Source organism: Stegostoma tigrinum, chromosome 29, assembly GCF_030684315.1.
Source record: "Stegostoma tigrinum isolate sSteTig4 chromosome 29, sSteTig4.hap1, whole genome shotgun sequence".
NCBI lineage: Eukaryota > Metazoa > Chordata > Chondrichthyes > Orectolobiformes > Stegostomatidae > Stegostoma > Stegostoma tigrinum.
The window spans coordinates 43,386,110-43,398,033 of NC_081382.1; the positions used below are offsets into that span (position 1 = coordinate 43,386,110).

The 11,924-nt window shown below is 55.7% G+C and overlaps 1 protein-coding gene across 2 annotated transcripts in view; it reads left to right on the forward strand.

Moving 5' to 3' along the window:
- The window catches only part of card9 (caspase recruitment domain family, member 9), a 69,472-nt gene extending 59,752 nt beyond the window's left edge, over positions 1 to 9,720 (forward strand). For both annotated transcript variants that reach the window (XM_059638341.1, XM_059638342.1), the window contains 2 exons: positions 1,764 to 1,846; positions 8,813 to 9,720. In XM_059638341.1, the coding sequence (XP_059494324.1) occupies positions 1,764 to 1,846; positions 8,813 to 8,942 (213 nt within the window). In that variant the 3' untranslated portion in view covers positions 8,943 to 9,720. The remainder of the gene's footprint in view (positions 1 to 1,763; positions 1,847 to 8,812) is intronic.
- Positions 9,721 to 11,924: the final 2,204 nt, after the last annotated feature.

Below are 11,924 nucleotides of genomic sequence, written 5' to 3' on the forward strand. Positions count from 1 at the left end.
TCACTCCAACCCTCACTCCGTCTGCTCCAACCCTCACTCCCACCCTCACTCCAACCCTCACTCCGTCCACTCTGACCCTCACTCCCACCCTCACTCCGTCCACTCTGACCCTCACTCCCACCCTCACTCCGACCCTCACTCCGTCTGCTCCGACCCTCATTCCGTCCCTCACTCCCACCCTCACTCCATCCACTCAGACCCTCAGTCCGTCCCTCACTCCCACCCTCACTCCGTCCACTCAGACCCTCAGTCCGACCCTCACTCCCACCCTCAGTCCAACCCTCACTCCATCCACTCCGACCCTCACTCTGTCCACTCCCACCCTCACTCTGACCCTCACTCCATCCACTCCGACCCTCAGTCCGGCCCTCACTCTGTCCACTCAGACCCTCACTCCGTCCCTCACTCCATCCCCTCCGACCCTCAGTTCGGCCCTCACTCCGTCCACTCCGACCCTCAGTCCGATCCTCACTCCAATCCTCACTCTGTCTACTCCGACCCTCACTCCGTCTGCCTGCCTGCCCTGCTCCAATGTGGGATAGCAGCTGGCCGTTCAGCATGTGATCTTTATTGGAGCTGCCCTGCCTTGGCTCTCGTTTATTGTGACTGTGGGACAGTCTCCCGGTCTCCAAGTGAAAGTTTCTGGATTGGGATGGTTCCTGTCTGGTTGCTCAGTGGGAGGGGGGTGCATGCTCTCGCTCTGGACAGTTTCCGACATTGTCTCCTCAACCTTTCCTACATTATAGTCACTGTTCTCCCTCTGCTGGATCCACAGAAATCTACCCCAATCCACTGACCATTCCCTTCCTGTTCCTAAAGCCCTGAAACAAATCCCAACTTCAGCTCCTCCATTCCAGAGAGTCACATGGGTGTTCCTGTAATCTCCCAAATAACTCCATCCCGGTAGGATCTGCAAGTGTTCGCGCTGAGCTGCTTCTGTTCCACTGCCAGTCAAATGGGGCTGTGGCAGTCCGGGATGGCGATCCCAGGTCCAGATGGGGGTATGGAGTCACAGGAATGGGATGGGGACATGGAGTGGCAGGATTGGGATGGGGGCACCGAGTGATCGGATTGGGATGGGGGCATGGAGTGATCGGATTGGGATGGGGACACTGAGAGATCGGAATGGGATATGGGCACGGAGAGATCGGAATGGGATGGGGGCATGGAGTGGCAGGATTGGGATAGGGACACTGAGAGATCAGAATGGGATATGGGCACGGAGAGATCGGAATGGGATGGGGGCATGGAGTGGCAGGATTGGGATAGGGACACTGAGAGATCGGAATGGGATATGGGCACGGAGAGATCGGAATGGGATGGGGGCATGGAGTGGCAGGATTGGGATGGGGGCACGGAGTGATCGGATTGGGATGGGGGCACGGAGTGATCGGATTGGGATGGGGGCATGGAGTGATCGGATTGGGATAGGGACACTGAGAGATCGGAATGGGATATGGGCACGGAGAGATCGGAATGGGATGGGGGCATGGAGTGGCAGGATTGGGATGGGGGCACGGAGTGATCGGATTGGGATGGGGGCATGGAGTGATCGGATTGGGATAGGGACACTGAGAGATCGGAATGGGATATGGGCACGGAGAGATCGGAATGGGATGGGGGCATGGAGTGGCAGGATTGGGATGGGGGCTCTGAGAGATTGGATTGGGATTGGGGCATGGAGAGATCGGATTGGGATGGGGACATGGGGTGGGATATAAAATTGCACGACCTGCCTGTGACTCTGATCACTTGTGTCACAGCTACACCCAGCCCTCGCTGAGGAGAATCTCGAACTGAAGGGGAGCAGGTGGAGGATGAAGAAAAGCTTCGAAGATTACAGAAGGTTTTTAATTAAATTCTGACTCTCAATCTGAGCTGGGACAAACAGAAATCATCGAGGCGTGAGACAGAATCTCACCACCCCTGCCCCCAGCATAGTCTCTGTCACGTTCCACGGTCTCAGTCTGTCTCCCTGAGAGTCCCATTCCCCCCACCCCCCACAACCATCACCCCGTCAGTCACAGGGTCACCAACTGGGTTCCTCATTAACTGCCACCCACACCCCTCCCTGTCAGAGGGTCAGTGCTGAGGGAGCGTGGCACTGTTGTAGCGTCAACGCTGAGGGAGCGCGGACTGTCGGAGGGTCAGTGCTGAGGGAGCGGGCACTGTCGGAGGGTCAGTGCTGAGGGAGCGCGGACTGTCGGAGGGTCAGTGCTGAGGGAGCGGGCAGTGTCGGAGGGTCAGTGCTGAGGGAGGGGACACTGTCAGAGGGTCAGTGCTGAGGGAGCAGGCACTGTTGTAGCGTCAGCACTGAGGGAGCGCGGCACTGTCGGAGGGTCAGTGCTGAGGGAGCGGGCACTGTTGGAGGGTCACTGCTGAGGGAGCGCGGACTGTCGTAGCGTCAGCGCTGAGGGAGCGCGGTACTGTTGGAGGGTCAGTGCTGAGGGAGGGGACACTGTCAGAGGGTCAGTGCTGAGGGAGTGGGCACTGTCAGAGGGTCAGTGCTGAGGGAGCGCCGCACTGTCGGAGGGTCAGCGCAGAGGGAGCGCGGCACTGTCGGAGAGTCAGTGCTGAGGGAGGGGACACTGTCAGAGGGTCAGTGCCGAGGGAGTGGGCACTGTCAGAGGGTCAGTGCCGAGGGAGTGGGCACTGTCGGAGGGTCAGTGCTGAGGGAGTGGGCACTGTCGGAGGGTCAGTGCCGAGGGAGGGGACACTGTCAGAGGGTCAGTGCTGAGGGAGCAGGCACTGTCGTAGTGTCAGCGCTGAGGGAGCGCGGCACTGTCGGAGGGTCAGTGCTGAGGGAGGGGACACTGTGAGAGGGTCAGTGCCGAGGGAGTGGGCATTGTCGGAGGGTCAGTGCTGAGGGAGCGCCGCACTGTCGGAGGGTCAGTGCTGAGGGAGTGGGCGCTGTCGGAGGGTCAGTGCTGAGGGAGCGTGGCACTGTCGGAGGGTCAGTACTGAGGGAGCGTGGCACTGTCGGAGGGTCAGTACTGAGGGAGCGTGGCACTGTCGGAGGGTCAGTGCTGAGGGAGCGCCGCACTGTCGGAGGGTCAGTGCTGAGGGAGTGGGCACTGTTGGAGGGTCAGTGCTGAGGGAGCGCGGCACTGTCGGAGGGTCAGTGCTGAGGGAACGCCGCACTGTCGGAGGGTCACTGCTGAGGGAGGGGTCACTGTCGGATGGTCAGTGCTGACGGAGTGGGCGCTGTTGGTGGGTCAGCGCTGAGGGAGCGGGCACTGTCAGGGGGTCAGTGCTGAGGGACCGGGCACTGTCGGAGGGTCAGTGCTGAGGGAGCGCCGCACTGTCGGAGGGTCAGTGCTGAGGGAGCGCGGCACTGTCGGAGGGTCAGTGCTCAGGGAGGGGGCACTGTCGGAGGGTCAGTGCTGAGGGAGCGTGGCACTGTCGGAGGGTCAGTGCTGAGGGAGCATGCACTGTTGTAGCGTCAGCGCTGAGGGAGCGCGGCACTGTCGGAAGGTCAGTGCTGAGGGAGCGCCGCACTGTCGGAGGGTCAGTGCTGAGGGAGCGCGGCACTGTCGGAGGGTCAGTTGCTGAGGGAGCGGGCACTGTCGGAGGGTCAGCGCTGAGGGAGTGGGCACTGTCGGAGGGTCAGCGCAGAGGGAGCGGGCACTGTCGGAGGGTCAGTGCTGAGGGAGCGGGCACTGTCGGAGGGTCAGTGCTGAGGGAGCGGGCACTGTCGGAGGGTCAGTGCTGAGGGAGCGGGCGCTGTCGGAGGGTCAGTGCTGAGGGAGCGGGCGCTGTCGGAGGGTCAGTGCTGAGGGAGCGGGCGCTGTCGGTGGTTCAGTGCTGAGGGAGCGGGCGCTGTCGGAGGTTCAGTGCTGAGGGAGCGGGCACTGTCGGAGGGCCAGTGCTGAGGGAGCAGGCACTGTCGGAGGGTCAGTGCTGAGGGAGCGGGCACTGTCGGAGGGTCAGTGCTGAGGGAGCGGGCACTGTCGGAGAGCCCTACCTGGGCTGTCAGGTTGGACGTGATGAAGTTTAAAGAGCATTTGACCATCCCGTGGGAATACGGTCCCATTATAAAGGGGACCACGTGTATTCCATGTTTACACAGAACCCTTTGTAAGGTAGGCTTTGTTCCTAAACGCGTTGTTACTACAGGCATTGTTACTAGAGATGTTACTAAAAGTATTCGGAGATCTTGGCTTCCCATGTCTGCATTTTCTCACCCAGATCCCCCCGACTGTGAGAGTGTGGGTGAAGCTGAATGCAGTTTTCAGTCTGAACCCTATTACAGTGCCGTCACCCACACCCGACTCCCCACCCCCCGCACCCCCCCACCCCCACCCCCGCCCCAAGCTGGCTTCCCCTCGCTCACAACCAGGCACACCCTTCCATTTCCCAACACTCCAATACTATTTCCCCATTTTGGTAAAGTTTAGATGTGTTGGTTAGTTCTTGATCAGCCTTGATCATGTGTGAAGCGTGGAAACACTCTCTGCGCTGGGTTGGGGGTGGGGAGGTCTAGTTTTTAACCCCCAGGCTGTTCACACAGGGTTGGATGTCACTGATGAACCAGGAAATAGCCCCACAAAGTCCTCTGGGGGAGACCGTTCCTCCTCAGGAATTCCCATCAGAAAGGAAAAGCTGCTGCTTTTGTGTTTTGCGGTGCCCGAGACCTTCATGGTCAGAGAATCTTGCTGCTTGTCCCAGGGCCAGGTTGGCTTTCTGTGGAGCCATGGGCAGTTCCCTGTGAGTGGGTGTGAGCCATTACTCCCCCCCGAACCTGCTGCAGTACACCGACCTGTTGGCTTCACCCAACAATCCAATATCTTTACAGCTTCACTGTCATCCCTATCACCAATCCTGAAGATTCCCCTTTGGAAAACAAAGAACTTGATTGTAATGAAGTTTAGGATGGAATAAGATTGAGGTCAAGACAATCATTAATGCTCAAGAGTGAGGCACTTTGATTGTGAGGCACATAGAACGTAGAACTGTACAGCACAGTACAGGCCCTTCGGCCCACAATGTTATTCCTAATTTTTATCCTAAACCTAAGGTCTATCTAACCTCCACCCCTACCTTATACTATCATCCATATGCCTATCTAACAGCTGCTTAAATTCCCCTAATGAGGCTGACTCCACTACCCTCTCCGGCAATGCACCCCACGCCCTGACCATTCTGAGTAAAGAACCTACCACTGACATGTCCTCTAAATCTACCCCCAATCACTTTAAAACTAATCCCCCTTGTAATAGCTACCTCTCCCCTAGGGAAAAGTCTGGGAAAAATGTACATCATACATCCTCCACTCTCTGACACCTCTGGAGTTGCAGCGTTGTTTAGATCGTACCGTTAACGTGAAGAGCTAAAGCTCCTGGAGCAGGTAGTTTCACAATTGTTAGTGATAACGCCTGTTTCTTCAGTCAAACCATGTGCTCCGATAATAGTGACACTCAACTCTGAATCAAACTCAAAATTAATGAGATCCCATTGACACCTGCGACTGCATGCAAAATAAACAAATGGGTCGCCAGTTTCCCTGAGGAATACATTAGATACCTCTTCTATTGGAGATTTTTATACCTAATTAATATCTGTGTGTGTGTAACTGTGTCCTACTTCAGCATATCTTTTAGAAATGGCCTATTGCCTTAGAGATACGCATTCTTTCTTAATAGTGGGCTCTACGGTACCTGTGAAAATTTCTTGTTCCACAGTACCAACACTGACCCTCGGTATCTGCCCTCCAGCCTCCTCTCTGTATTGGCTTCTCGTGTGTCTAGGATTTTTACATCTTGCAAACTGAATGGATTCTGTAGATCTCTTGATCCTCTCCCCTCAAGCTTATGGGGTTCTACTCCACTCACCATCTGAATTTCTTTCTCTGAAGTCAAATCTTCTATGGAACATAATAAATCTGACAAAGATTCATCAGCAATTCAAACAATGCTTCTCTCTCTTATAAACTCTGATTTGAAAGCTCCATTTTCACATAGAGTCTTTATGTATAGAAACAGACCCTTTGGCTCAACTCATCCATTCCGACCAAGTTTCCCAGATTAATCTAGTCCCACTTGCTTGCACTTGGCCCATATCCCGCTAAACCCTTCATTTTCACATACTTATCCAAATGCCTTTTAAATATTGTAACTGTGACTGCACCTCCCACTTCCTCTTGCTGTTCATTCCACACACAAACTCTTTAAAAATGTTGGCCCTCAGGTCCCTTTTAAACCTTTCCTCTCCCACCTTAAAAATATGCTCTCTCATGTGAACTGCACTACACTAGGGAAAGACAATCCTTGGCTGTTCACCTTATCTAAACTCTTCAGGATTTTATAAGCCTCTGAGAGGTCACCCCTCAACCTCCTACTCTCCAGTGAAATAAACTCTCCGCCTATCTAGCATCTCCTTATAATTCAAACCCTCTAGTCCCAGCTACGTCCTGGTAATTTTTTTTTCTGAACCGTCTCCAGGGTGACCAGAATTGTACACGGTACTCTAGAAGTAGCTCCACCAAAATCCTGTACAACTGCAACATGACTTCCCTACTCGATGACCTGAGCAAAATGTGCTAAACGCCACCTTAATCCCCAGTCTACCTGTGATGCAAATTTCAAAGAACTATGTACCTGAACCCCTAGGGCTCTCTAAAGAAAGTGAAAGAACTGCGGACGCTGTAAATCAGGAACAAAAGCAGAAGTTGCTGGAAAAGCTCAGCTCTGGCAACATCTGTGTGGGAGAAACCAGAGTTAATGTTTCGAGTCCAGTGACCCTTCCTCCGAACTATGTCTCTCTGTTCGACAACACTAGCCAGGGCCCTACCATTAACTGTATAAATCTAGTCTGTTTGTTTACCAAAACGCAACACCTTGCATTTATCCAAATTAAGCTCCATCTGCCACTTCTTGGCCCATTGGCTTAATTGATCGCGATCCCTCTGAATCTTTGATAACCACCCTCACCATTGACTGTGCCACCAATTTTAGTATCATCTGCAAACTTACCAACCGTGCCTCCTATACTCTCATCCAAATTGTTTATGTAAATGATGAACGACAGGGGACCCAGCACCGATCCTGTGGCACACCAATGGTCACAGGCCTACAGTCTGAAAAGCAACCCTCCACCACCCCGCTCTGTGTCCCACCATCAGCACCCCCCATCTCCCACCATCAAAACCCCCCTCTGTCTCCCACCATCAAACCCCCCCCATCTCCCACCATCAAAACCCCCCTCTGTCTCCCACCATCAAATCCTCACCGTCTCCCACCATCAAACCCCCCCCGTCTCCCACTATCAAACCCCCCCCCGTCTCCCACCATCAAACCCCCCCCGTCTCCCACCATCAAACCCCCCCTCTGTCTCCCACCATCAAACCTCCCCACCATCTCCCACCATCAAACCCCCCCCCCCGTCTCCCACCATCAAAACCCCCCTCTGTCTCCCACCATCAAATCCTCACCGTCTCCCACCATCAAACCCCCCCCTGTCTCCCACCATCAAACCCCCCCCGTCTCCCACCATCAAACCCCCCCCCGTCTCCCACCATCAAACCCCCCCTCTGTCTCCCACCATCAAACCCCCCCTCTGTCTCCCACCATCAAACCCCCCCCCGTCTCCCACCATCAAACCCCCCACCCCGTCTCCCACCATCAAACCCCACCACGTCTCCCACCATCACCCCCCCCACGTCTCCCATCATCAAACCAATTTTGTATCCAATCGGTAACTCTCCCTGAATCCCACATGATCTGACTTTACTAACCAGTCTACAATGCAGAACCCTGTCAAAGGCTTTACCGAAGCCCATAGAAACAACATCTTACTGCTCTGTCCTCATCTGTCTTTGATGTCGTGTCCTCAAAAATCTCACAATCCAGTGTGTGAGACATGATTTCCCACACACAAAGCCATGCTGACCGTCCCTGTCTCTCCGATTGTGTGTAATTCCTATCTCTCGGAATCCCCTCCAAAAGCTGAGCCACCACTGTAGAGGCCATTAATGAAATGACCGATGGGTATCCCAGATCTAATCTAATCATGTTCATCAAAGAATTTTAATCGTTCTCAGCTCAAAGTAATTCTCAACACGTTGTGGAGTTTTATCGCAGTCTGTGTCCTGGTGAGACATAACTTTCTCAGCGAGAGGCCTAATCAAATACGGGAGTGAGTTTACTGGATAAAGAGGGGGGGAAATGCTGGCAAATGGAATATAATAAAAGTTGTTCAGAAGGGAGAACAAAATAACAGGCCAATTTAAATGGAGAGAAGCTGCAGTAAGCTGTGGCACAAAGGGACTGGGGGTGTGGGAATCTTGTGCATGAGACACAGAAAGCTAGCACACAGGGGCAGCAGGGAATCAGGAAGGGTCAGGGAATGTTGGCCCTGATTTCAAGGGGATGGAAGTATGAGAGTTGGGAAGCCTCACTGCACTGTGCAAGGAGAGCACATCTGCAGCACTGTGAACAGGCTTGGTCCTCTCACTTTGGGAAAGATAACATTTCATTATGAGGTTCACGAGGATGGTCCCTTTGATTTGTGGGGACTGGCTGATGAGCAAAGGCCCAGGCAGTGGGACCCACTGGGATCGCGAAGCGTGAGAAGTGATCTTCTTGAAACATATTGGATTCTTAAGTGGTTTATCAGGGTCAATGCTGAGAGACCTCATTCTGTTCCTGTTTCTGTGGTGTCCAAATTCTGCTGGCATCTCTCTGTCTCACTGCCACTCTGTCTCTCTGAGTCTCACTATTTCTCACAATGGACCAATGGTGATGAGAAATGATTAAAACATGATAATCCCAGCATCGGATTGATTTTGTGTCTCCTTTTCGATGTTTGTGAGCAGGAAGCGTGCTATTCGGCTGAACAAACAGGAGAGAGACCAGAGGAAGGAGAACTGGGATAATGTAACAGGAAGCGAGAATTCTGACAGTGACTCCTCAGACAGAGAGCAGAGCAATGGGATTGGGATGTGATCCACCATCTCTGTCGAAATATGAGATACAGTAAGATACAGCCCAGGACCAGGCCTACCAGTGTCTCCGAGGGCAGAAGCGAATACACAGGACCTCTCAGCAGGCGAAGATTCTGGGAACAAGTCTCACAACATTAAAGATTTCAGACTCACTCCACTGTGCTGAGGGAGCGGGCACTGTTGGAGGGTCAGTGGTGAGGGAGTGGGCACTGTCGGAGGGTCAGTGCTGAGGGAGCACTGCACTGTTGGAGGGTCAGTGCTGAGGGAGTGGGCACTATCGGAGGGTTAGTGCTGAGGGAGCGGGCACTGTCGGAGGAACAGTGCTGAGGGAGCGGGCACTGTCGGAGGGACAGTGCTGAGGGAGCGGGCACTGTCGGAGGGTCAGTGGTGAGGGAGTGGGCACTGTCGGAGGGTCAGTGCTGAGGGAGCACTGCACTGTTGGAGGGTCAGTGCTGAGGGAGTGGGCACTATCGGAGGGTTAGTGCTGAGGGAGCGGGCACTGTCGGAGGAACAGTGCTGAGGGAGCGGGCACTGTCGGAGGGACAGTGCTGAGGGAGCGGGCACTGTCGGAGGGTCAGTGCTGAGGGAGTGGGCACTGTCGGAGGGTCAGTGCCAAGGTGTTATGGGGTTGTTGGTGGGCTGTGTGGGCAGGGGAAAGTGTGGAAGAGCGGTATCTGCCTCGTTAATGACTTGGATAATGTGACCGACTGGTGGATGATTTGTTCATGATTTCATTGCTCTTTGTGGGCTCTTGCTGTGTAGATTGGGACTGGGCTGTTTCTGAGTTGACAATAAAATCAGTAATGATTGTCTGCCCCTGTCCTTTCCGGTGACTGAGTTTGGTTTAAGTGTCTGAGTTTGAATCCTTCCTGTGCTGTTTCTCTCTGTGTCTGTCTCTATTGCTCGTTTTCTCGCTGTCAGCGTCTCTTCCTCTCTCTCCCACTCTGTCTCTCCCCCTCTCTCTCTACCCCCCGTCGTCTCTCACTCTCTCTCCACCCCCCGTCGTCTCTCACTCTCTCTCCCTGCCCGTTTCTCCGTCTCTCCCCCCCGTCTCTCCCTCTCTCCCCCCCCGTCTCTCCCTCTCTCCCCCCCCGTCTCTCCCTCTCTCCCCCCCCGTCTCTCCCTCTCTCCCCCCCCGTCTCTCCCTCTCTCCCGCCCCGTCTCTCCCTCTCTCTCCCACCCCGTCTCTCCCTCTCTCCCACCCCGTCTCTCCCTCTCTCCCACCCCGTCTCTCCCTCTCTCCCCCCCGTCTTTCCCTCTCTCTCCCCCCCCGTCTTTCCCTCTCTATCCCCCCCCCCGTCTTTCCCTCTCTCTCCCCCCCGTCTTTCCCTCTCTCTCCCCCCCCGTCTTTCCCTCTCTCTCCCCACCGTCTTTCCCTCTCTCTCCCCCCCGTCTTTCCCTCTCTCTCCCCCCCGTCTTTCCCTCTCTCTTCCCCCCCGTCTTTCCCCCTCTCTCCCCCCCGTCTTTCCCTCTCTCTCCCCCCCGTCTTTCCCTCTCTCTCCCCACCGTCTTTCCCTCTCTCTCCCCCCCGTCTTTCCCTCTCTCTCCCCCCCGTCTTTCCCCCTCTCTCCCCCCCGTCTTTCCCTCTCTCTCCCCACCGTCTCTCCCTCTCTCCCCCCCGTCTTTCCCTCTCTCCCCCCCGTCTCTCCCTCTCTCTCCCCCCCGTCTCTCCCTCTCTCTCCCCCCCGTCTCTCCCTCTCTCTCTCCTCCCCCGTCTCTCCCTCTCTCCCCCCCGTCTTTCCCTCTCTCTCCCCCCCGTCTTTCCCCCTCTCTCCCCCCCGTCTTTCCCTCTCTCTCCCCACCGTCTCTCCCTCTCTCCCCCCCGTCTTTCCCTCTCTCCCCCCCGTCTCTCCCTCTCTCTCCCCCCCGTCTCTCCCTCCCGTCTCTCCCTCTCTCTCCCCCCCGTCTCTCCCTCTCTCTCTCCTCCCCCGTCTCTCCCTCTCTCCCCCCCGTCTTTCCCTCTCTCCCCCCCGTCTTTCCCTCTCTCCCCCCCGTCTCTCCCTCTCTCTCCCCCCCGTCTTTCCCTCTCTCTCCCCCCGCATTTCCCCCCCCCCCGCCACCGTCTCCCCACGTTTCCCCCTCTCTCTGCGATGGGATGGTGAGGGGTGGGACGGCAAGGGGTCGGGACGGCGGGAGATTGTATAGTGGGGGTCAGGATGATGAGGGCCCGGAACATGACGAGGTGAATGGATTTGCGATTCAGTCACATTTGAGACCCGGTGAGATTGAAGCTCAGATTCAGATTGAAGAGGAATTCAGCAGGAAGTACTGTCCAAGATCAGGAAGAGGAGAGAATGTTGGGAATGTTGTGTCCAGAGGAGGAGGCAGGGTAAAGGGAGGCGAGCAGAGGCCCCCCCTGGGATGAGTTAAACCTGATGACCTCCTGTTCCCCATTTGAAGAGACAGCACCTTCCAACTGAGCCCGGCTCAGACAGGAATCAGTCCACCCAGTGAACCGAGCCAGTGCGGGACCCCCGTCCCATAGGGGGACCCTGTCCCAGTGCAGGACCCTGTCCCGGTGCAGGACCCCGTCCCGGTGCAGGACCCCGTCCCGGTGCAGGACCCTGTCCCGGTGCAGGACCCCGTCCCATAGGGGGACCCTGTCCCGGTGCAGGACCCCGTCCCATAGGGGGACCCTGTCCCGGTGCAGGACCCCGTCCCATAGGGGGACCCTGTCCCGGTGTGGGGGCCCTCCATGTTTGCTTTCTGGGTGGAATCGACCGGCTCGGTGAGTTGTGACAAATCAGCAGCTTCTGGCAGTGGTCAGTATAACTGCAATCCCGACAGCATCTACGTAATATGGGCATTGGGGCACACTCACACTCACACACACACACACACACACTCTCACGCTCACACACTCACTCACACTCACTAACACACACACTCACACTCTCACTCTCACACTCACTCTCACACTCACTCTCATACTCACTCTCACACTCATACACACACACACACACTCTCACGCTCACACACTCAC